Source organism: Periplaneta americana, chromosome 9 (assembly GCF_040183065.1).
Source record: "Periplaneta americana isolate PAMFEO1 chromosome 9, P.americana_PAMFEO1_priV1, whole genome shotgun sequence".
Lineage (NCBI taxonomy): Eukaryota > Metazoa > Arthropoda > Insecta > Blattodea > Blattidae > Periplaneta > Periplaneta americana.
Genome location: NC_091125.1, coordinates 71,229,950 through 71,256,809, shown reverse-complemented (window position 1 = coordinate 71,256,809; position 26,860 = coordinate 71,229,950). Strand labels below are relative to the sequence as shown.

At 33.5% G+C, this 26,860-nt stretch overlaps 1 protein-coding gene and 1 long non-coding RNA gene across 2 annotated transcripts; one reads left to right on the top strand and one right to left on the bottom strand.

Moving 5' to 3' along the window:
* The first annotated feature begins 150 nt into the window (after nucleotides 1–150).
* On the top strand, nucleotides 151–19,959 carry LOC138706064 (uncharacterized). Its single transcript, XR_011333892.1, has 3 exons — nucleotides 151–284; nucleotides 4,528–4,751; nucleotides 19,784–19,959. It is a non-coding gene; the product is annotated as an uncharacterized lncRNA (long non-coding RNA).
* Nucleotides 14,368–24,071, bottom strand: mRpL22 (mitochondrial ribosomal protein L22). Its single transcript, XM_069834979.1, has 4 exons — nucleotides 24,023–24,071; nucleotides 23,534–23,772; nucleotides 21,619–21,832; nucleotides 14,368–14,866 (listed from the first exon to the last, which is right to left on the bottom strand). The coding sequence occupies exons 2-4, from the start codon at nucleotides 23,765–23,767 to the stop codon at nucleotides 14,643–14,645; spliced, it is 672 nt and encodes a 223-aa protein (XP_069691080.1). The 5' UTR covers nucleotides 23,768–23,772; nucleotides 24,023–24,071; the 3' UTR covers nucleotides 14,368–14,642.
* Between the last annotated feature and the right edge of the window lie 2,789 nt (nucleotides 24,072–26,860).

Sequence of the window (26,860 nt, the reverse complement as noted above, 5' to 3'; positions counted from 1 at the left end):
TAAGTAAAATAGTGACGAGTATTTTATATTTAGAGACGATGTTTACTTTCATTTTATTGAAGGGGAAGTGAAAGGAGGGCATCTAATCATTGGCGCTTGAGACTGAGAGTTCCTCATTTGTTAAACAAAACAGGATCGCGATGCGAAGATCAGGCATCAGGCGGCGTTGATGTCATCGTCCAATCTGATGGAACAAAGATCAGTCGCCGCCCACACGGGTTTGACTCCATATACTGGTCACTCCTTCATTCATTCGTAAAGCGTGACGCAATCTATTTCAGGTGGTGAGTGACATCACTGGATTTCTGGCGAGACAGTATTGAAAGGGATTAGAAGTAGGATCTGGATGTACCGTAAATTACGTATGCAAATATGCATAAACATTTCATAAACTATACATTATAAATATGGCTATCGTTGCTAACTCTCCAGTGCTTCTCAGGATCAGCTGTCTCGTTTTATCCCATTTCCCGTCTCCCGTATTTTTACGAGTTTCTCTTGCATACTTTGCAACATATAAAATAATACCGGTAATTATTATTTGCTAACTATTGGTATAACGTACCGATTTTTTTGTATTAGACGTTTGAGCAGAATTTTATTAATAATAATCTCCCCCAACTTGATAGAAATTTGTGAGACGAAGAAACAACACCATTCTTCACATTAGTAATTTGAAGGTTATTGCAGAGGGTTTTTTCTTGGGGTACTCCCGTTTTCCTCTATCATTCCACAACATACTCCACTGGAGGGTAGTACGTGTTTCCTATTATTATTATTATTATTATTATTATTATTATTATTATTATTATTATTATTATTAGGTAATTATAGTCCACACCTGTGGAATAACGGTTAGCGCGTCTGGCCGCGAAACCAGTTGGGCCCGGGTTCGAATCCCAGTCGGGACAAGTTACCTGGTTGAAGTTTTTCCGGGGTTTTCCCTCAACCCAACATGAGCAAATGCTGGGTAACTATTGATGCTGGACCTCAGACTCATTTCACCGGCATTATCATCTTTATCTCATTCAGACGCTAAATAACCCAAGATGTTGATACAGCATTGTAAAATAACCTACTCAGAAAAAGGTAATTATATATACATACTTTCCCATTAGAGGATGGCAATATGTCAATCATAAGAAAACGTTGAAAATTTAATTAAAATAGGACCTATAGGCTATGTATAAGTACATTCGGTAATGTATGTGCCCTGGACCTCTGTCACTGGAAGATGACCTGCATACTACATAATTACTGGTACCATTGCTTCTTATTTCCTATTTTTATTGGCTCATTACTTGTGGAGGAAGAGTCACATTTCTTTCCACGTGTATTTAAATCTTAGCAGACTGAGTTCTATTATTGCATAAGAATTGGCTAAGTTTTCAAATTAATTTTACTGGCTTAATATAAGTTTTTCTGAAAATTGTACCAATATTAAGCAAATTTTTGCTTATGGATTTTGCTAAGTTGTATAATTATAAATGTTCCTGAAAATTTTATTTGTAATGATGTATTCTGCTAAGGTTTATATATAGGCTATATAAAATCAGTTTTTGGTACAAACTATTGCCAAAAGTGAACTAAACAAAGAAACCCTAAAACTCCTAGCTCTAGAAACCTTCAGTGAGAGATTCCCAAAAGATAAGTGGCTAAGAGTCTACATTAGTGGTCATCAGAACACTGCAGTCTCGGGCTAGCATCTCTTATCTGCTGGTCTCTTACAGCATCAGCATGCATCTGAGGCTACTGACGAGTATGCTTCCTCCCACACGAGGATGCATATTGCCATGCACTGCCTACCTGTAGCCCATTTCAGAGAGTGCTGACGACCACTGGTCTACATGAACAGCTTCAAAGCGATTTTTCAATTATTTGTCTTGTAAAAATTAAATCAATGGTTGATCTTCCCTTTCTAAATGTATGAAGTTCCTCTTTAACTTTACTTCAATAATTCTTTTTAATTTACCTACCAATATTCTTTTATATATTTAAAAGGTGTAATTACAACGTTTCTTTTTATCTTCTTTCTTAAAAACTGGTACAATGATCCCCTTCCCCCCCCCCCCAATCTTCTGGAATAATTTTCTCCTCCCATATTCTTATAATTACTCTACTGTATACAACCATGAATGCTGTTGGGAACTGCACTTCTTAACATCTCCCCATTGAAATTTGATCATGATCAGGAGCTTTATTTTTTTTTGCATTTTATTAATCATTATCTCTAGATCTAGCAGTCAAAACCTTCATCATTATTCCAAATTTGCTTTGTGTTTTCATGTGTTTCTCTAATTTCATTACTTGTTCTATTTGTTGGATGATTATCCAGTAATTGTTGAAAATGTTATTTATAAATTTTTATAACATCTTCATTCCTCAACTCTAAATTTTCATTATTATCCAAAATTTTAGTCACTGACTCTTTAGATTTAATTTTATTTTTACTCATTTACTAAAAAAATGTTCTTCCTTCGAAAGTCATTTACAACTAATTCCAAGTTTACTTCTGTTCAAATTTTATAATTTTCTTAGCAACTTTTGACAGTCTCTTCCATTTTTCTTTGTTTTCTTCTGTTTTATGTTTAAACCATGCTCTCAAAGTTTTTTTTTTTTCCTTTCAATAGCGTTTTCAGTTCTTACATTCCATCAAGGAGTCTCTTTGTATCTTCTTCTCCCTCTACTTCTACCACAAACTTCTTCTGTGCTTTTGGTGACACCATTTTTAAATCTTTCCCATTCTATATCCCCAGTCTGCACTTCGTCTTTAGATACTACATCTCTGATTTTCCTAACAAATTTTTCTATAATTTCTTTGTCCTTCAGTTTCCAAGTTTTTAATTTTGGCAAACGCTTTTGTTGCAATTTACCAACATTTTAAATATTAAAATCAGCAATTAATAATCTGTAATTGCTTTCTAATCCCTCACTAAGGATCACTTTGATGTCAGTTGTATTTTTCCAAATCTTCTGTGATAAAATGAAATATTCTATTATTGTAGAATTAAAATATATACTTCTGGGTCACCAAAGAATCAGAATAAGTGTTGATATAAAATTGGATCACCTTTTCTCTTGAGTTAAATCCCGTTTGTAGCTCGTTATTTTATGACTTCTACTTTTTTGAAACCATCCATTTCCAGTCTTTAAATTATTCCATGAACAGAAATCTAGTAATTCTTGCCCTTCATCATTTCGTCTTCCTTCTCCGTGGTGTCATATAATATCTTCATAACCAAGTCTTTCCTATCTGTGCATTTAGGTCTCTCAAGAATATTGTGTCACCATTACTTAATTCTCTTCTAAAACTTCCAAAATTTTTTATTTTTCTTCATCGGTGCAACTATTCTGTGATGCATAAACTTGTATAATGTTTATTGCTTTTGCTTTTGTTAAAATTTTAATTTTCAAAATTTGACTATTTATAAATTTTATATAAATTATATTTTTGCGTAATTTAGGATGTATGATTACAGCTACATCATTTCTTCTTTGACATTCTTCTCCTGACCAAAGAATATCATATCCTTCTGTTATAACGTTTCCTTCCCCTGCCCTTCGATTTTGTGTCATGTAATCCCAAAACATCTATTTTCCTTCTATTCATCATTTCTACTGGCACTTCCTAAGTGGTTGATAAGACTCAACAAGAACTCTAAAACAAGTAGCTAACAGGAGCTCCGGTGAAGGCATGACAGGCCTAGCTAGCCGACGTGGATATATAAAAGCTTTCAAAAAACGAGATAGCAAGCAGCTGTATGTAATAAAACAAGATATGCTCCTTCAACCCTCCATTATCTTCAGAAACCATAGACTTCTAGAAAATATTACAACAACTTAAGGCAATAAATAAATTAATAATGCTACAATGGATTTCAGGACACTTCCAAATCTATGGCAACGAATAGCTGACATCATAGCTAAAAGGCTACCAAGATGCTACAAAGAACTGCCTGTAAGACCTCATACTACACTTCCAAACTCCATACACGAAACGAATTATATACAATATTAATAGTAATAAAAGATTAACATTTAAAATTAATATAAAATTATATTTTAGAAAATAAATTACAACGAATAAAATAATAAATTTCAATAAAAATAAAAATAAATTTTCTCCAATTAATTGTTATACAAATAATAGGTGTAATATGTGCAAGGACTCGCCAATTACGATAACAGTTTCTTCATTTTAGTAACAGTTCGAAACGTTTTCATACTTCCACAAAATGACGTGGTGTAGTGCCGCATGCACCCATTATTAATTCAAATACTTACTTCTATCTCAGGTAGTTTTAGATAGTTTATTTTCATTTTTGGTTTATAAATGTTCCTTTTTTCATTGTTTACTTTCTCAGACTGCCTTCATGGTGTTCAAATCGAACAGTAGAGTCGAGAATATAAACTTTAGAATAATTTTTTAAAGCTGTTATTGTATATCAATTTTATGGCAGCTATAGTTATAGACGAGGCCGTGAATTTCTTCACAAACAGTAAAATCTGTTTTCTTTATTTCTTCAGAGATAAAGGAGCGAACCTAGTGGTGGCGAGTGTTCCTTAGCAGCTCACCATATGGAGAGAGTGGGCAAGAGTTTCTTTCTTCCTGTGGCAATGCCAACAGAGGCTAGAGTCCAAGGTCCTGGCCGGAATGAAGCGAACTGTGGAAATATTGGCTAACAATTTAAGGACATCACGTCATTCATTGCAGGAAAGATCTTCATGATTCTTGATCTAAAAATTGGTTGGTAAGTGTGTGTTTTCCGTAAAGCTCTACCAAGCCCTTTTAAGGAAGCTACATCAGGCAGCAAATTTCCGTTGTCTGAGGTCATGGCGAAATTTTTGGGAGTCGTACAGATTATTTCATGGATTAATAATTATTATAATAATTATAATTTTAGTTGTTTCCTCTATCTGGAGAGACTTCAACTTTCATTTTGAGGCTTTCAAGTGACCAGTGCATACAAGATATTGGAATTATGTTGCAAACATTAATGCATTGAAGTAAGGCCTCCCAAGAGGATTTAAATAAGCCAAGTCCTTTTAATACTTTCTCGGAATATATCATGTTATCCGGTATATCTGTTGGCAGTTGTAACATTTACTTAAGGAAACTTTTTATCTGCATCATGTAAGGATTTAGGTGGTATATTGTTAAATTTAGATGTAAGTTAATAAATGGATATATTAAGGAAGGACAGATGGAAGTACTTAAATCTTTGAATTTTTGGTCGGCCTTTAGCAAAGATGAAGTCAGTATATCTAGTTGCATATGAAGTTTTTTCATAATAACCACAGTTAAATAAATCTTTATATTTGAAAACCAAGTAGCTGATTTGATGTCCTACAATGGTGGTTATTTTGCAATTTTAAAATCATCGCCTATGATTTGTAGTGTTTGGTTTAGCTTTCCTTGGACTGTGGATATTCCGGTACATTTTGTGGGATTGACACTTAGACCTATTTCTTGAAATCCTCGATTGACTAGATGAGTAAGCTGAATCGCTGTCTCCTTGGAATTTCCTATTATGACAGTGTCACCTGCAATGCCCATAACTGTAAGAGGGAGTGCTTCTCGTATGAGGGATATTCCATATTCTTGTGATGTATTGTTTTCATTTAAGTCCTCTAAAACGCGGTTAATAGGTAGATTATACATATATAATCATAAATTTCCCTTGAAAGATTCCCTTTGTTAAGCAGTTTATTTAACTTACTGAGTTTGCTAATTTTTATAATTGTACTGATATGATTATAAATTTTCCTGAAAAATTTACCTTTATCAACAATATTTTTAGCCTATTTCTTTGCTACGTTTTATAGTTTTACTGATGTAATTATACATTTTCCTGAATATTGCATCCTTATTGAGCATTTTTTGTAGCTTACTGTTTCTATAAGTTTTAATAACAATGTTCTTACATGATTATACATTTTCCTGAAAATTTTTACTCCTATTAAAGCATTTTTAGCTTAAATTCATTTTAATTCTAAATCTTATAATGTCACTGATACAATTAATTTTTTTTCTTAAAATCTGCACCTATTAAATGTTTGTAGCTTCTTAATTTTGCTGAGTTGTTTAATTTTACTGATATAATTATAAATTTTCCGTAAGGTCTTATTCCACTTATTATTTAGCAATTTTTTAGCTTACCGAGTTCATTAAATTTGATAAATTGTTGTTGGTTCAATGCCTGGGCACTTGACATTGAAGTCATTTGCTGTCTTGCACTCTAGTATGTACATGGATTGCCAAAGAAGATACCTTGGCAATATTTATTGACTTTCAGTTAGCATATGACTCTGTTTGGAGAAATAAATTATTACTAAAACTCCAGAAATTAGGTATCTCAGTAATATGTTCAGATGGATATCAGAATTCCTTAGTCAAAGATTCATTGCCACTAAATTCAATAACTCACTTTCTAGTTACAGACAAACATATCGAGGTCTACCTCAAGGCGCTGTCCTCAGCACAACTTTATTCAATATTTATATAAATTACTTACCCTCCCTATTACAGGAATCAAATATGAAAACAGCACTATTTGCAGATGATACAGTTTTGTGGACTTCCGGATCTTACAGACATAGAGACAAAATTCAAAATTCTGCTCTTAAAGCTCTAAATCAACTACATTAATGGAATACATCAAATTTGATGACACTCAATTTAAGCAAAGGTAACTACCAAATATTTTCACTTGGTAAAAAAGAAAGAGAATTCAATATCCAATACAATGGCCAACACCTTCCTAGGACTTATGAATCCAAATATCTTGGAGTTATTTTCGATAGTAAGTTAACATGGAGCAACCATTTGAAATACATTTCTGAAAAAGCTCGTAAAAGATTCTCCCTTCTAAAAAGACTAGCAGGAAAGAAATGGGGATGCTCTAGGAATACTTTGAACACTACATACAAAATATTTATACAGCCAGTGCTGACATACTGCGGAGAAATTTTAATTACTTCACCTTTCATAAACGACATAGAATATGTTCAAAACCAAGCTCTCAGACTCATTACTGGTGGAATCAAAACAACTCCAGGAACTTCTATGGGATTCCTCACTAATATTAACAGCATCAAAATGACAATAGAAGAAAAAGCACTGATTCAATATGAAAAACTTATCAGATTACCAGGAAACAATTGGCATTCATACAGTCCTCTCTGTAGATTGAAAACTCAAAAAAGTTTCATATCCATTGTTCAAGAATTAAAACAGAAAATCAATATCCCGAATTTAAAAGAAAACTTACAAATTAAACCAAACCCTTTAACTCTATTAAATATAGAATATAATCTAAATTTAACAGAAGAAATACTGAAATCAGAAGTAAACACTGAAATGCTGAAACAATTGTCTTTAGAGACAACTAATATTAGGTACCCTCCACAAAACTGGCTTCATTTATACACCGACGGATCCTTGATCTCCAGAGAACAAGGTGCGGGTGCAGGTGTTACGTGCTGTCTCTTCTCACTTTATAGATCTCTTGGATATGGAACAACAAGTTTTGATGGTGAAATCATTGCAATAAGTGAATGTCTCAGGAATCTCCTATGCCACATCAATAAATTTAGGAATGCAGTTATATTGTCAGACTCCAAAGCAGCTATTCTATCAATCGTATCTAAACACACACCTTCACCTCAAACAGCAGAAATAACTAAAATGCTCTCTCAATTAATATCACTCAATAAAAGAATTGTATTCCAATGGATACCATCCCATTGTGGAATCCTGGGAAACGAGAATGCGGATGCTTTAGCAAAGAAGGGCAGCACTGCTACTTACAGACCTGTTACTAAATCTACGTATTACTCTGTGAAGAGATTTATTAAATCTACATACTTAGACTTCAACAAACAAAATTTGATAATTCAATCCCAAGGGAAAAAAATGGAACTCTCTGCATCAAAATCCACAGTTAATTCCCGATTTACCACGAAAATCGTCTTTAGCTGCATTTAGATTGGCAACAGGCCATGATTGTTTGGCCAAACATCTGCATAGAATTGGAATATATCAGTACTCTAACTGCCCATTGTGCAACTCAAACCAAGAAATGGATTCGGAACACCTCAAAATCTGTGCTTCAGTGGCTGGTCATAATAATATCTTTGAAAAATATTGGAGTGCAAGAGGTCAAATGACTTTATTGTCAAACGTCTGGCATTAGAAAACAACAACAGCAACAACAACAACAACAACAACAACAACATGGATTGCGACCGTGGGATCCTGAGCCGAAACTAACATTATTTCCACTTACTTATGTCAGTCTCCTCTTCTTTTTTCTTTTTTGGCCTTACCGTACTTGGTCAACTTTTCTTTTCTTCAATCCCGATCTATTAGGTTTCGAGAACTGGGGTATCTTTCCTTTCATTTTTATTCCTTTTCTTGTAAGTACTCTGGCCTGTCACGGTGTAACAATGCAGTATGTGCCACAGTGGCAGAAGTGGGAAATATCAGTGAACTTAACTTAAATTTTCACTAGGTTCAAGGGACCCGATGACCAAAGACAGGTACAGCCCTCCATTCAGATTGGCAGTGGGGGAGTTGTATGTGTAGGTGATGCAACTGCCAACACTTAACAAGTATGGTACCTACTTCAAAACGGTTGTGATTTGCCTAAGCAAAGGTAAATTAGTCCCCCAGTCTGTTCTCTGGATGGGGACCACTCTAGGAGACAATACAAATAAACAGTTGTTATAAATTGTACTTATAAGCCTTACTTATGGCTTCTAAGGAACCCAGAGGTTCATAGCCGCCCTCACATAAGCCCTCCATCAGTCCCTGTCCTGAGCAAGATTAATCCAGTATCTACTATCATATCCCATCTCCCTCAAATCCAACTGATAGGCCTATAACAAAATTATAAATTTTCCTGAACATTTTACACTTATTAAGCAATTTATTTAGTTTATTGATTTTGCTAAGTTTTATAATAATTTGACTGCTATAATTTATCAATTTTCCTGGAAATATCCCTCATATCAAGTATTTTATTAGCTTATTGACTTTGTCAGGTTTTGTAATTGTATTGTTATTACCACTCATCTCTTATCCTGATCGGTAGATGAACTAATTATAAGATAGGATTTTACTCTTTTCAAACACGAAAAGCAACGTTCTGGTTCGGAAGTTGTCATTGATATGGTGATAGCTATGCGTAGTAGTTTCACAACTTCTGAAAATGAGGTCTGCAAGTTCACAGATAGAAGAAACTGCAAGAGCTTCACTGCGCCACTGATATTTCTGAATTCTTGTCTCTGATACAACACAGTGAGTTCCGTTTTTAGTTTGTCTTTATCGAACATTGGAAAAAGCTTCACATATACATTTAGGTCATTCTCAGGAAATGAGTTTTCATAGCATTCAAATTTTTCTTGACACAGAAAAGAAGAAACTATTATATGATCTATGAACTGGAATCGGGTGTTAGCTTGTGTGATAATGAGGTCACATACTTTCTTGGCTGCCTCAATCCCTTTCTGATTCCCTTCGACCTTACAATGCTTGCTAAGGTTTTCATTTTCGCAGTTCTCGCTGCTCAACTGCGCACTGTTCTGTATTGTCTGTATGGCATTAACAAAGCTTGATATGCAGATTTGAACCTTAGAAACATCTAACTGGCAAAGTTGTAGTTGGTTGTATAATATATCTACATGAAGCATCAATAAATGAAAAAAGCTGAAACTGAATTCAGGATTTTCAAGAGTACACACCAGGACACTTGCCTCATTTATTGTGATGTTGTTAGATGTTTCAGACTCCATCATTGGGGTTCAAAACATTCTAGCAATGGCTCCTTCTCATGAACAACATTTATTGTTCGTATTTTTAAATTCCATCTGGTTGCCCCAGGTGATAGAATTCTCTTTGAAACACATGAATCTAATACATACTGCCTATGTGAGATCGCTTGAAGAAAGCAGGGATACTGGATAAATTAGCAAAAAATATGCGAGCCTTTGTATTTTGTTTAGTGGCTCTTTCCATTATGAGATTCAACTGATGGGCATAGCAATGCACAAAATATGAATATTTGTAACAATCCCTAACTTTTGCTTGTAACCCATTTAATACAACACTCATCACAGCTTCTCCATCGTAGCTCTGTCCAATAAGCTTATCTTTCTTTCGTTTTAAAATTGTTTCTAGCTGTAAAAGTATGCACTCTGATATTGCATTTGTATCTTGTCCGGTTGGGTTAAAGAAACTCCAGAACCTCTCCACGGCTTTTCCTTCTTTGTTACAATACCGAACTACAACCACAAGCTGAAATTTTTCAGTTATATCTGTGGTCTCATCAGCAAGAACAGAGACAAATTCGACATCCTCAATCTCTGTTAAAATTTCCTCTCTGAATACGTCCAATATACATTTCAGTAGCTCATTTTAAATACTTTTTGATAGGCCTTTAAATGGCGAAGAGCTCTCCAAATGGGGCTTGAACATCAAATCTATTTCACTTGTATATTTCACCAAATTGAGGAATATTCCTTGATTGTCAGACTCTATCTTTTCATTATGCCTTCGTAATGTTAACTCGTTGGTTCCACAAAACTTGATGCAGTCAGTAATTCTAGACAACACTTCTTTTTTTTTTTTTTTTCTCATGCCGTTATTATAATGTTCAACAGCTTGTTTATGAGCTGAACTGAATATTCACTCTTCCCAACACAGACAAGTTCAAGGTGTTATTTATATGTTTCGGCGAATTTGCATGTTTATTAATCTTTTCATTTAGTTTCCTAAGATTGGTTATATGCCTTTCTGAGTCCAGGTAGAATCACCACCAAACAAAATACATGGAAAACAGAGAAGTGCATTTTTAATATGCAGCCTATCAACCCCACAAACTTCTTATACACAACACAATTAAACCTCCTCGTACATTCTTTTTGTCTGCTTGTCGAACACTTTTATATCTAGCACAGGTGTAGATCTTCCACTTAATTTCACATTTCTCCTGAATTGTTAAGGTACTGAACTGAACAGACTGTAAATATTGTACAGAATTAAACATTGTTGCACTTGTTATACTCACAACATTAAAAAAAAAATGTGTTTAAAACTGCGCGCACTTGTTAAAAGTGAAAACTAAATAGAAACACTCAGAGTATTCACACGTCTCGTACAAGCATATGCACACTACTGACAAACTCCTGTAAATTTTGCAGCACCTGTGACTATGAATTCATGTCAAATGGTAGCAGGGGGAGGGGTGAAACTAACGCGCAAAGCATCCGAGACTTGAGTCTGGCAGCTGCAGTGGCTTCACACATAGTCTTTGTCTCTGGCTTCGCTCTGGTAGCATCAGAGGAGAAAGTGATTTCACTAACGATTGTGTGTATGTCGATGAGAGTGAAACTTAAAAAAATTCGAGCAGCAAAATAGACTGTATAATAACTGTATTTCACAACATAAAACGAGGCAATGAGCGACAAATGCCTGGCGGTGCTGCAGCTCTGCAGCACCCTTCGAAAGCAGCCCCTGGCCAGGTGTAATAGACACACTAGAATAGGTGACTCTTGCTGTATTTTTCTGAAGATGGAACCTGTGTACTGTATGCAGTTCCGAAAAGTTGGAGATTTTAAGTCCCAGCAAAAGGTGCAATAGACGTAGGTACAGGTATAGTCCATTTTATTTCATGGAGTGCAGTTTCACAGAAAGGACTTTACCGACAGACCTTCTATTGCCCCTTACTAATTGGTTGTCACAAATAAATGAATCGCCCCATGCAGAATGGGCTTCAGTCACAAATTTTGAAAAAAAAAAAAAAAAAAAAAAAAACGAGATATCGATGGAAATCATATCTTTATGGGTAGCTCCATCTTCCTGTGCAGAAAGGTATTCAGTCCAATGCTTGGAAAGTTAGAAACTGAAGTGTCAGGCTCAGAGTTCTATGCAGAAAGAAATATAGTGTACAGAATGTTTTTCTCAGTTTTCTCAAAACTAGGTCTAATAGACTGAAGCCCTTTCTGCATGGGGCAATTCAAATGTCTTCCTTACTCTAACGGAACTCTTGTTTTCGCCTGTTAGTAGGGAGCGGATTTTTATGTGCTAAAAAATTTAAATATATTTATTTTTTATGTGCTAAAAAGTACGAAAGTATTTGCTAAAATAAAAAAATATTTATTTTAAATATGACAAAAATACCTTACTTAGCTTGAAAAAAAAATGTTACTAGGTACTTACCAACCACACTTGAGTCCTAGTAGTTGTCCGAGAATTGCAGTGAACAACAAAGATCATCTCCAAATTCTCCACCACAAATGCATGCCGATTATCTCTGAACAAACTGTGAAAACGATCTTTCCACATCACAGGACGTCAGACGTGCATATTTAAAGAGAAGAATCTCACAAACACATACACCGTCAATTTCACCTACAGGCACATCCTCCAATACTTCAGCAACTTTACACATTTTTTATATCCACTATTTTTCCCAAACACATTCTGGAATTTGTCCCTTAGTAATTGTGCTTCTGAACCTGGTGGCGAGTCTAATTTAATTTCCACGCCACGCACCTCCCTGTTTTAGACAACAGGTTTTTGGGTGTGTCCGAGTTTTTTTATGGTGTCACACAAAAAGCTTAAATTTGCTAATAGGAAATCCAAATCGTTTTTTAAATAACCATCTTTTAGTATATCTTGAAGGATATCGATTGACGAAGCCCGATAACAGGGAATCACAACAAGATATACTGGATATACATGAGCGAGGCGAGAGATTTGTTTAAATTAAATAATGTTCATACCCGAGCTCTTATCTGTTGTGTTTCACAAAGCATGGAATGAAATCATCTTCAGCAACAACAAACATTCCTAATTATGTGTTGCAAGATCTCTCCTCCTTGTCCATGTTAATTTATTCTCTAATAATAACACTGATATACTGTCTAGTAGTTCTCAGAACTTGTGGCTATACTATTACGAAAATGGATCATGGATACACCACGGAGCGCTTAGAAACACGAAGCAACCAAGAATTCCTAAAAGAGATAACGTACTTCTGAGTGATATAATTGATTTAGTTTTAAAATATTTAAAAGTTCTTGTAAAAAAAATTATTTAAATAAAAATCTCTAAGATTTATGTGTTTATATAGATTTCCTGAAAATATGTATTTACATAATTTTTTTGTGAAAATATGTGTTTTTATGTGAAATAAAATTCGGGTTTTAAATTTGAAACTTCATGTTCGGAATTTTTAACTTTGTTAATTGTGTTTTATCACATGCAAAAAGAATATTTAATTATATAGGAATCCGCTCCTTACCTGTTGGTAACCTCGTTCAGAAGAATTAACATACTCCCATCAAATCCACGTGGAGGCAGAGTTGCCACATCTTTTCCGAATTCCAAGAATTCCGTTAGTTAGCACGAGAATATCACTGAGAGTGTATTCTGTAATACTCGTTAAACATGTGGATAATGAAGTTATGTTACCTACGAATAAACTGCAGTAAAATACAGTAGTCATTGAGCACTCAGCTCTTGATATTATGTTCTCTTCTTCAAAATACGTGCCGTCCAGATGGGGATGAGGCCACGAATCCTCTCATTTCGATGGTCACCAGGATTGTGACAACTGTGCAATGTTGGAACGAGGGGACAGGATGGAATGGTCAGAGTTGTTTGTCTAGGAAGCCGTAAATCTGTAAGTGGGTGTTCAAAGGAGCCACTGAACTGCACTCCATGATATAAAATGGACTATACTCAAAAGTCTACTTCTGTACTCGAACTAATATTTTAGTAAGTATAAATTAATTTTACATTACAGCCATCTAAATTACATATTGAGTGCCATAAGTGCTCTGTGAACTACCGTCTGAGAACAGCTGTAATGCATTTCTTCTTTTTTAAGATTTGGTGATAAATGTATATTTAATGTGGTGTAACATATGGAAAAAAAATGTTAAATAGGAAATTCAATTAAAGTTGCAGTATATTAAACCCGTCTTAAAAATAGATGAGGCAGTAATCTTTATATGGTACTCTAAATTAAAAGCTAAATCAGCTATAAATATAATACAAGAAATCACAGTTTTTTTTTTTTTTTTTTTTTTTTTTTCCATTAATAATTTAATAAAATGTAGCATGGGTCTCATAAACAGAATCTGTTATTTACTTCTAATAGAAAGAGAAGTAGTTAAAAAAAACACACAAACTTATCTCAGTATAAGTCACTACAAGTCACATTTAGAATTTATCAGAATTGTAAGGAAGGGGGGGAGATTGATTGCAGATAGAATTACATATTTCTTCCTCTTCTACAAATTTAAGTTATTTTCATAAAAGTTATATTCGACTAAAATGGAAGACAAAAAAAAATCACATTTTGATGAAACAATTTATTAAGAAAACAAGTAAATGGTCTTTATACATTACAATTTCAGGTTTTGTGTATGTCTAAAAATTCTGTTAAGACATACAAACAAAAAAAACTATGTTCATCATTAAACACTGTTGTTTGAATTCACTCACACAATAGTTTTCTTACAACACAGTCACATTAGTTGTCTAATGTAATTTCTTAATTTACTGCAAGCTAAAAAAGCTCGAGGACAATATGACACTGATGCAAGTTTCAGTGTTGTATGAGTAAACTGTGTTATATTGAGTTGTTTATCTTGCGGTTACGCATCTCATTCAGCCATTTGTCGAGAAGTTCAGGGCCAGAGAGCCTGCGCTGATAATAATAGTAGTCTTTTGGGGGTGTTCCTTCCTCAAGCCGCACGAAGTAATGGCAATGAAAGTACTCCACCTTCCCCACGCGCATACGTGCATGCCGCCTCATCCCTTTTATCACCACACCTTTGCCCACAAAGGACTCCGCTGTAAGAAAGAGAACATTCATCAACAAACATTGTTCAAATATTACTTTTACTTCACTGTAAAAGGAAAAGTTTTAGATAGAGGTGAAATATATATGTTAATGAATAACTAGAACTAAATAAGTTGAGATACAAAGCTATATTTTGCACTTTTGCTCCATAAAGTCTGCTTCAAATATCCTGTGACCATTACTGCAAAAAAAAGCGTGTTTCTATCATTTCGTAACATTGTTGAGTATACTGTTTGTCATCTTCCAATTTGTCTCCACAACATTTTGTACATCGATACTTATTTTGCAGATTGATATTGTGAAACTATACTTTTTTAAAATTCTATTCCAACAATTGACCCATGAAAAGCTCTCAAACCAAGCATTATTAATTTGGCTGAAATACATATGATTTTTGTTAAGATTTCATCTGAACTCTTATTTGCTTGTAAGCTTTGCTTGTTATGGCAATAGAGTATATAGAGTATGTCATGCTACAGACCATTATTTCTCTTGAATCTTCAGTATACATAAGTAATTTTATTTTACAAATTATATTATATTAAAAGTAATCTTGAGAATATGTACAAACTATAGAAACAGTACCTGGCCCCCGAATTATTCAAGTCTGTTTCACAGGGAGCTTTACCTGAAAGCCAGATTTGCATAATATATACGTCACTATAGGTACGTTAACAGAAAACCACAATTCAAGTCACACAGAGATTGTGTGCACTCAAAGGTTTCTGGCGCCTTGTCAACCCACTTGAGTTGTGGATATAAAGGGAAGAATTGGGATGGTGTCGGGTGTAGTTCCTGGGTAGTTCAGTTGGTAGCGCATTTGTGCGCTAAGTGAAGGGTCCTGGGATCGATACCCGGCCCCGGAACAATTTTTCCCTTGGAATTATTCAAGTCTGCTTCACAGGGAGCTTTACCTGAAAGTCAGATTTGCATATAAAAACAAGTCTCAAGAATATGACCACACATTCTCATTCTCTGTCATATGCGTTTGATAACATTACCTTAATCACATTGCAGATGATATTATTATATATAGTTTATTTTTTGAACTGTTTAAAAACATAGAAAATAAATAAAACTAGTTAATATGCACCCAATTAAAAAGAGCTTTCGCTTTCTACACTGCACACAAGAAGCATTCTTTATAAGCGGAAAAGTAAGACATTTTACTTAATTTATACCTGGTACAATTTGAATTGATATTGTGTAATTAATTAATTTTGCATAAATTTACATACTAAAGGCTGTAGATGTATTAAAATAATTTCTAATACTAATTTCCTATTTACTAAAAACGACATTTAAAAGTGATTTGAGGGCATTTCCATGTAAAAAGGGAAAAAATAATTAAAAAATAAAATTTACGTTTTAGGAACAATTCATTGAGAAAAGAAAAGATTAGTAATAATGGCTTCATGTGCTACAATGTTTTCTTTTCTTGGATTCCAAACAATAATTTTATTGTAAACTAGTTGCTAAGCAGTGTAGTTGAAACTTAGTACAAATTTTTAATTACAATGATTCCCTTTATTTTTTGTGTTCCGATGGTAAAAGACTTGGTATTATGTGTGTGAAAGAAGTTGTTTTATGTCATCTCTAACACTGGCATAGATAAGTAAGTCAGCTGTTTCAGTTTCAATATTTTTGTCATTACAATTACATTATTTTTAAGTAAATTTACGCCTGAAACATGAGCTACCCTTTACAAAGATGCCACATGATATATAAAGTACTAAAATGAGTAAATATTATATAGTGCCAATATTTCAAATCGTGTTGTTCCGTAGGTCTAATATTGTAAAATTACTTATGTAACATTGAAAAGTTTTTTTAATGTGGTGCTTCACTTACAGTATGTTTACTTTAAAAGTTTTGAAATGTTAAATCCATTCAGTAAGTAAGAAATTCATAGTAGATACATCTGTAACTTTAAGTTCGTTAATTTTTTAAAATATCGTGGTGAAATTATAAAATTAAATAGGGCCTATTGTTGAAAACAGACGTTTGTTTAGAACAATTTAGTGTAAAATTAGGTCTGTTTACTGTCACATCCATAACAGTAAGTTGTCAATGAATATTTTTGTACCATTCAGATGTTGGCCTGCCCTCATATGTTGGATGGATTGAGAATGTATTAGAAAACAAAAAATTATTAGTTAAAATAAATCAAATGAATTATATTACACCAGTTTTTGTTTATTAAAACTGTGTATGTGTCACACCTATAATCATGGAACATCCTGTGAATCTTAAAAATATATTAGTGGTCTATATTGAGGCTGACCAAATTCTTTCCTTTTCATTTTAAATCTTTAAGATCTTCCTTCTGTGGTTCACTCACGTGCAACAAATATTTTCACAACAGAACTGTAATCCTGTTTTTTTTTTTTTTTAATTGGTTATTTTACGATGCTTATCAACTGCTAAGGTTATCTAGCATCTGAATGAGATGAAGGTGATATTGTCAGCGAAATAAGTCCGGGGATCAGTGCCGAATGTTACCCAGCATTTGCGCATAATGGGTTGAGGGAAAATCCAGAAAAACCTCAACCAGGTAACTGGTCCCAACAAGGAAGTAATCCTGTTAATAAGAGGATCTCTGGCCCTTCTTTTCGCACTTATGTCTGAAGGGATAGAACTTTAGTAAAATTCGAAGTAGTAGTAATAATAATAATAATAATAATAATAATAATAATAATAATAATAATAATAATAATAATAATAGTAATAGTAATAGTAATAGTAATAGTAATAGTAATAATAATAATAATAATAATAATAATAATAATAATAATAATAATAATAATAGTAATAATAATAATAATACTAATTTTCTTTTGGGAAGACGTTTTTCTGTCATTTGTCAGTTCATTCCATGCAATAAAAAATTGAAATAACAACGATATCCATAATTATACAACAGATCTTCAATCACAAAACTAATAAATGTCAAAAGACTGCAATGTGCAGGAAATGTGCTGCACATTGATGATAAGAAGTGTAAAGAAAATAGGCCGTCAAGAGAGAAAAAAAAAAACTCTGGGAGGACCAAGGAATAGATGAAGGATAAGATCGTGCAAGAATTTCTGGAAAGGGGGGTGTTGACAACTGCAGAGATTTGGCTACAGACAGAACAGAGTGGTGCTGCTTTGTGAAATCAGCATGGAGTCGACATGCTCCATAATGTCTTAATTGATTGATTGGGTGATTGAATAAAAAATCGTGAAGAAAATTCTGTTGTTTCTAGAAGTGGACTGAATGAGATAAACTGGCTTGTAGATATTGAATATGAACAAAATTCAACAATATTTTATAAGAAATCGCTGTATACAGACAGGCAGTATGTCCGGAAGTACCTTTTTAAAAATTTGAAGTGCTGTGTATTATGTGTCAATCAATGTGTATTGTGATTTCCAATGTCAAGCATTTGACAACGAAGTTATTGGCTGTCTTGACTGGTCTTGGCTTAATTGTTACCCGTTTTCAATTTGTGTACCTACTACTTCTATGTGGTAAATATTGATAATCACAAAATTCTGTGAATCAGTGATATTTGTTTAATGTACTGTGATGGGGTTTAAGAGAGATCAATTCCAGGTACAATTCAATTAACTCAGATGCAATGTATCTTACATTTAAGCAAAAGACATAAAAATGGAGTTAAATAAACGTCAGAAACTTGTTGGCACAATCAAAAGAGCTCTTGGGATTGGAACACTTAAACAATTTTGCAAGATTGTTTCTTTTCCAGTTTGTTTATGCGAGCCTGAGACATGGACATTAACATATAAATGAGTGAATAAATACAATAAAGACGGCATGATAAACTTAACAATGAAGGACAAACCAATTAAACAAATCTTAAATACGAAATTATTTCTAGTATAGAATTTTAAACATAATTTATACTTTTAAGAATACAATTTGATATTTGTGTCCACCCACAGACAGTACCAATGACACAACATCAATGTCTTCTATAAACATATTACACTGTTGGGAACCAGTAGTTCTTGTTGGCTAAGATAATTATTGTACATTTTCGTTTGTTTTCAAGCTTTGATAATACCGGTTTGTTTCTTGTCTCAGAGTGTAGTGAAGTAGGATGTAGTGTAGAGATTCTTCCTCTCCACAGGAGACAATGAATTTGATTAGTGTTGAACATAAAACACTAAATTTTAAAATGTAGAAATAATCTTCGTAATATTAATTAAAAGTTACATTTTACAAATTTCATTAGGATACCTAGGGGTTTAAAAATTACTAAATGGAATAGCTGTTAGAACAGTATATGTCATTAAGTATGTGATGATATTAAGATACTACTTTGAAAATATGGACTCTGTGATATATAGTACTACCCAAATTTTTCATGTTTGTAATACAAACTGTGTTGCAATATAAACAGCAACAAGGTGAGTCAAATCTAAGAGATTAAGGGACTGGCACTCCTGTCATCTCATTGTACTACAGTGTGGTAAGTGACCTTTCACGTGACTAGTGAATTATTTATTTAAGAAAATCTAGAGATTCTTACCAAAATTGGAAATTTATCCTTTGAAGAGGTGGAAAAATTCAAATATCTTGGAGCAACAGTAATAAAATTAATATAAATGATACTCGGGAGGAAATTAAACGCAGAATAAATCTGGGAAATGCCTGTTATTATTCGGTTGACAAGCTTTTATTATCTAGGCTGTTTTAAAAAAAGCTGAGTTAGAACTTATAAAACAATTATATTACTGGTTGTTCTGTATGATTGTGAAACTTGGACTTTCACTTTGAGAGAGGAACAGAGGTTAAGGGTGTTTGAGAATAAGGTCCTTAGGAAAATGTTTGGGGCTTTTGTGTAATGTGTTCATTCCTTTTCTTCGATAATCGTAATATTTTTTTCTTAATTTTTGCAGAAATCACAGTGCTACATGCAGATGCGGAAAAACTTTGTAAGGTTCACCTAAATGCTTCATATTTGGAGATTAATGAAGGTAGGCAACAAAAATGTAATTGTATTTGGCATTTTTCTGTCTCACAAACCAAGAGCTAAGATTTTATACTAGAATAAATAAAAAAGGATACATTAGAATTTGTTAATATTAATTTTGAAATCAGCCTTATGGAAGAATTTAGGAAAGGAGACATTACTTTAGTTGAAGTGAAACAACTGGCTTCATATTTATATTGATGGCTCTTTGCCCGAAAGTCATGATGGTGCGGGAACGGGTGGCATGAGTAACCTTTTTCCATTTTACAAAGCAGTTGGGAAGGGTACCACAGACTTTGATGGGGAGATGGAAGCCATATACACTGTTCTTAACAGCTTCGTCAAAGGATCAAAACATTCTCCAGATTTTATACAGATTCCAAAGCATATTCCATGGAGCTCCATTATTTTAATAAGAACATAGTTTTACAATGAAATCTAGCTCACTATGGAACTGAAGGCAATGCATCAGGTTTATGGATACAATGAAAGGATCATCTAAAGACCATGCACAGAAACAACTTCTCTGCTGAACCCCAATTTCATACCAGATAATCCTAGGAATTCTGCTGTGCAGCTTTTCGTCTCGTGATTGGACATGACTGCCTGTCAGAACATTTGCATAAGATCGGCATTATTTCATCATCAAATTGTATTTTGTATGGAAGGGATAAAGTCATGGACAAAAATTATCTAGTTACCCGCAAATTTTTCTCGAACTCTCTTAACATCTACGAAAAACATTGGACTGCAAGACAGCTTATGATTTCATTGCTAAGATAGCTGAGCATAGGATAACAACATGCTAGGATAATAATTCATCATGTTAGACAGTTGTGAATTTTAAGCAGGTTATATAAGTAACATGTTAGTGTACTGGCTTAGGAAAACATTTTACACAAAGATGTAAAGAATAAACAGTAAATGATTTATGAAGTTATTTTTTCTTTGAGGCAATTAGGATTAATGTAAGTGTAGTTCATTTTACTTAATGAACATTAGGCCTACTTTCCTGGATGATAATAGGATATATATTCATTTAACTGATAAATTATGAGTGTTACTTCACATATGAAGGGTACAGAGAAAGAACGAACAGAGTCACAATTTTCTTAAGGGTGATGTCATCATCTAATTCAGTATATTACTGCAAAATTTATTGTTGTTCCTCATGAAAATGTAGGAAAGGATGATTGTATCCGTAGTGATAATTCTCCTTTATCAGTTTTGATAAGAAAAACACATAAATTTTGCAGTAATATACTGACTTAGATGATGTCGTCATCCTTATGAGAATTGTGACTCTGTTCGTTCTTTCTCTGTACCCTCCATATAGGCTACCCGATATATGGAGCTGACTTGGCAATCACACTCCCTTTCATTCACAATGTTTTCTCTGTATTATACATTTTCAGACGGAAAGAGTTAACTTTTTTCAGTTATTCCTTCTGACTGGCAATGTGTCGAATCCTCTATATTTTATATGATTCGGTATTGATGATTAGACAGCGGATTTTTGATCCCGATACTGAATGTTAGATGTACGTCAGTTGCAGGGAGTTCATTGATGTTTTGTCACTGTGTAGGGACCGAAAGTACGCTGTTTGTTGATGACCATACTGCATAAACTGAATATTAGAAAACATTTTTTAGGAATTATGTTGATGTGTCCCCTTTGAAGTGTTGTATGATAGCTTGAAGTGTGCTCGAAATTTCCAAGTTCCATCTAACTTAGTTCTCACAAGCTGGAGTGATACCCACCCACCCAGAGATTACTCTTGAATTCGACATTGTGCTTCTCAACTGCCAACTTTTGGGCTTCTAGGATCGTCTCCTTCACAGCTCGTGCGCCCTTCTTCTTAACAAAGCTCAGCTGCTTAATTGCCTCATCGACAGTCATACCCCGCACCATGCATGCTATGTACCACATTTTCCATGGACTGTATTTAATGTCTGTACGCATGTGGCACACATACTGTAACATAAAATAAAGACGGGATTAGATCCAAGCAAAAACTAGTAGCAACATAAAAGGAGGAAATAAAAGTAATATTTCACTTGTTTCTTCTTCAAATACAGAACCATTTTGAAATGAATAAGCAGACCTATTAGCAAAATACAGATTCAGAATACTACAAAACATAATAAAGCAAACTTGAAAGGTGATCATATAAAATTAAAGGCTACACATATCAGACGATAAGAAATGACAAGAAAGAGCTATTAAGTAAGAAATCTCAACCTGTAGAGAAATCTGACAAACATATTCAACTTTGACAGTTAAATACAGCAGTAGAATTTTTAAGAATTGAGATTATCCATGGACAGGAATGGATGTACACCGTGCAGTGAAAACACTCCTTCAAATGAAGGATACTTGCTATACTGTGGAAAAAGGTAAGAAGGGATTTAGTTGGGCTATACTGGGAAGTATGAGAATTAAATGTGTAAGCCAAACCCTAGTCATTTGTAAACTACAACAGTAGAAATTGGCTGTAAAAGGCATTTCAAGCTCTATTTGTTCCCCAAGGTTAACTTCAACCATGTAGCAACTTAAAAAAAAAAAGACTTTCTTCTTTCCTTTCCCTGTTGTCGTTGCTTGCTCAATGACCTATCTCAACTTTTAACTTTGCTATCTTTTAATTGCTCGGCTCAGTCAATTGTTAAGCACAGTCACATCACACTTGTTTTCTTCCTTTAAACCTTGTTTGTCTAATAGAAAAGGATGGCAGCACAGTAAGACTTCTGTCATGCCTGTCCCTGCTCTTACTTGATATTAATAATTATGCTTGATGTTATAATGAAGTCAGATTTGTTGATTGTAAATGATGGGCATTTTCTCAATAACTCTCCAGTAGTGTTTCTAATTTTTTGTATAAAATCTTTGTTTCAAAATACCAGTATATTTATGTGATTTTTCAACATGAACCCTTAACTGGAGCTGATTATAGAAAGCTTAAATGAACTCTATTCATATTTTCAAATTAATTTAGAATAAAGTTAGTGTGATAATAATGGATGTCTGAGTTACAAAGAGATTTTCTGCTGACTTCATCACAGATTTCTGATTGAAGATATAGCAGATAGTAGTGATAGTTCGACTGAGGAAGAGCCCTAATCAGATGAATCAAGTGAGGAAGAGACAATATCTTGTGTTGAGAGACTTGAATAATAACTGGATAATTTAAACATAATTAATTATAGTACAATAACAACAATGGTGTGTTAGTTGGGAGACTGGAGGGAAAAAGACCTTTGAGGAGGCCGAGACGTAGATGGAGGGATAATATTAAAATAGATATGAGGGAAGTGGGATATGATGATAGAGACTGGATTAATTTTTCACAGGGTAGGGACCAATGGCAGGTTTATGTGAGGGTAACAATGAACCTCCGGGTTCCTTAAAAGCCATAAGTATAATAATGTGTACTTAAAAGTAAAATAGTTTGCATGATAGTAACACATTTGGTGTATAGTGTAATGATTTTTAAGACGGAGGTACGACGTAAGAAGGAAGTGTTAGTTGTTATGACTGTGTGGTTTGATTCGACCCAGCCCGTCCGTGCTTCGGCAGTAGTGATGAGTAACTCGCTCTTAGTCTATGTACCGGTACTTAATTTTTGCACGGGCCAAAATCCCTAAATCAAGCTGTACAGTACATTTTTCACATACTCACAGATGGTCTCCGTTCCTCCTCTGGCGATTGTGGAGGAAAAATTTTTTCATTATACAGTGGCCATTTCTTGGTTGCCTTGCGATTTGGCAGAAATGCACTCAATGATGAACTTGTATGTAAGCCAGCATTTGTAATTGCTGCGCAAGTTTGAAGATCAACTGCTCTGTGTACATAGTTTAGAACTGTATTTCTCGTTTTTGGAAACAATCTTATCCATCCTATCAAATTCTGCATTTTATCTGAAACAGTAATTACATTGTGTTTTACATATTTACGAAGTAACTATCGTCATAAGCTTCTGAAACTTTTTAGCATTGTTATAGGTTATGTTAGGAATTGCATACTCGAAAAGGAATATAAATAAAATCAAGATGTATTTCTACTAATTATTCTAAGCATACTCTTTATCATTGAACTGGGAAACATTTCACCATATTAAAGAAACTCTATGCCAGTAACATGTTCAATAAGCGTGGTAATTCCACTAACCTTCAATTTCTCGCCATTCAATAACAAACACTATATTGATTCAGTGTTGCCATGTTGCTGCAGTCAAAAATCCCTATCGCTCTTATAAAATATCCCTATGTCAATCAAGAAACCTTTACAAAAATTATTTATGTAATATAAGTAATTGTAAATTAAATTATTTTTAAACTAATTAATAATAATGGAATTTGTTTTACCTTGCGTATTCAAGATTATCCTCTCAGATCCAAATGAATCTCTTCAACAATATCTAGGGTTGCCAAGTTGAACTATTGCCAAATTCGGAGAGTTACAATGTATATAAAATTAATTGTTATTATTACTGTTATTGGGCATATTATTATTATTATTATTATTATTATTATTATTATTATTATTATTATTAATAGATTATTATTATATTTCATTTTGTATTGAAAGTTAAAGGATCGGTTAAAAATTCAACAATGTCGGATTTGATTTGGCGGATAAATTAATAATTTAAATCCTGAAATAGTAATATGCGTTACAAGAGCGGTATGTTGAAGTTTTCATGTTCGAGGAAAAGTTTGAAAAAGCGAAACGTAGTTGAGCTTTTTTAATTTCCGAGAATTGAAAGAAAACATACCGCTCGTGTATCGTACATTATTTTGTGCGAAGATCGTTTATTACATACCTGAAAGAGAAATTTCTAATTAGTTGCAATGAAATATCCATCTTGGTTTCTGTTCAATGACGGCAAATTTGCAAAACAAAAATATATGTCTTCAACATTGTTGCTTTAAAATGTTTTCTGTGTTTACTATACTCCAGCAGGCCGTGATATACGTCTGTCTTTTTTTTTCCCCCCAGTCTATAAATGCGAACTTAAAACAAACGGTAAGGTTATGTAATGATTTAGAGTCTTCGAACATAAAATAGATAGAAGGGGCAAGGCTTGCTGGATAGTGGCACCAAAGTTCGATCAGCTGATCTAGGGCAGAGGCGATATGGGATATAGAAAGGCCAATGTATGTCTAGTGGAATATGAGTGTTTTGGATTGATTTTGGCACAAAAATTAGAAATAACGATAATATTTCGTAGGTGGTTACACTTGATGCATATTAATGACCTCACTGCAATGTATTAAAGCGCGATAACGTTATTTAATTATGTTTATTTCGGAAAACTTCAGTGCGTGTACGATTCCTCACTGCCAGCAATTTATCTTAAAAAAAAAAAGGAGCTGATTTGTGTGTGTTTATCGAATGCGCATCATTACGCTTACGAATTCAAATACAGAAAAACAAATAGGCCTATGCTTTCTTCAAGTTACCAAATTACCCTATTCGTTTCGTGTTCCTGTTTCAGTTTTGCAGTCGAATCTTCAATACGTCTCAGGTTATTTCAACAAAGTAACTACAGTGTCCTATTAAATTGTAGAAATGGTAATGGCATATAATTGCTCCCGCTCGTCCCCCCCCCCCTTGGCTATACGTCTATGGATGAACTGAAAGTTATCAAGGTGAAACTAGCGTTGAGGTAGTTTCCGTGATTTTGGAAGTGAAATCGTTTCATTTAGAAGGATTTTTTTTGTGGATATGCAATTTATCGTATATGCAAGGCATAACAAATGCCTAAACTAACCAAACCTAACCTTTCTCAGATTCGAATATGCAAGGTATATAAACTGAGTACAAAGAGAACTACCTAAGTGCTAGTTTAGCCTAAAATTGAATTACAGACCACCAATTTTCAAAACTATGTCAAGAAAATGGCATCGAAGTACTGCTGTTTTCCTTGTCACGCTGAGCTAGTTAAGAGGTGCACGAAGCTTGTGACTGAAGCTTCCACTTCCACTATGGGCAAAAAACATAGATAATTTATAAGGACATGAATTGATTCAAGAGCAGTTTTATCCAGGTTTGAAACAAAACCGGAATACATTATATAAAAATAAAAAAAGTTAGGCCTACACTGTTATTTAAATTGTCTTTATTCCAGTAGAAATATCCAATTTATGTGACATAACGTAGAAATATTATTTTCCTCTAGTTTTTATATAAATAATTGTTGTGTTATGATTTCATTTGTAAGCTTTCATTTTAACACTACCTAGCCTATTATTATTATTATTATTATTATTATTATTATTATTATTATTATTATTAGGCCTATTATTATTATTATTTTTTTTATTATTATTATTATTATTATTATTATTATTATTATTATTATTATTATTTTATATTTAGTTATAAAGCCTATTGTGAGGATTTAATTATAATTTACAAGACATCCAGTTTCATTGTTACCTACGTATAATTAATTACCGAGGGAATTTTAAAACTCTGAAACATAATGGGTTAACACGTTTCGTTACATTTTTTCAAACATTCATTTTATGCTAAAGAGCGAAAAATCATGTTCTTTCCCATTACTCTTTGTATAAGTAGCTGCCACTTTGTGACCTATTCTTTTTTATGGGATTACATAATTATATATTTTATTAATCTGCGAATTAAAGTATTATATAAAGACACGGTAGGCCTATATTCCAGTTTTACTAGTAAATAAACTTGCCGACTTACGAATAATTTCTAAAATATAAGGGTCGGTAGAGCCGTCAAGATGTTAATCACAAAATCAAAGCGATTATATTTAATATTTCTGTGAGACACAACTTTCTCACACTATTACAGTTTTCAGATTAATAAAAGTTACATAACCTATGTTTTCACTCCCCCCAAATGAAGGGTACTTGTCAGACTAAGAAATGCAAAGTACTGTCAAATGTCGTAAAGAAATGGCCATGATTAAAAAAAAAACAGTAGTGTCCTTTCTTTTGTCAACTCCTTCGTTTCATTCTTACTTAATAC

Bases quoted from the DNA above. Each gene is read 5' to 3' on its own strand.
- mRpL22 (XM_069834979.1), bottom strand. From the start codon at position 23,767: ATGCAGAATTTGATAGGATGGATAAGATTGTTTCCAAAAACGAGAAAT. The intron at 21,833-23,533 runs GTGAGTATGTGA...TTTATGTTACAG, and splicing joins AGGAGGAACGGAGACCATCT to TATGTGTGCCACATGCGTAC. The intron at 14,867-21,618 runs GTGGGTATCACT...TCTTTCTTACAG, and splicing joins CAAGAGTAATCTCTGGGTGG to CGGAGTCCTTTGTGGGCAAA.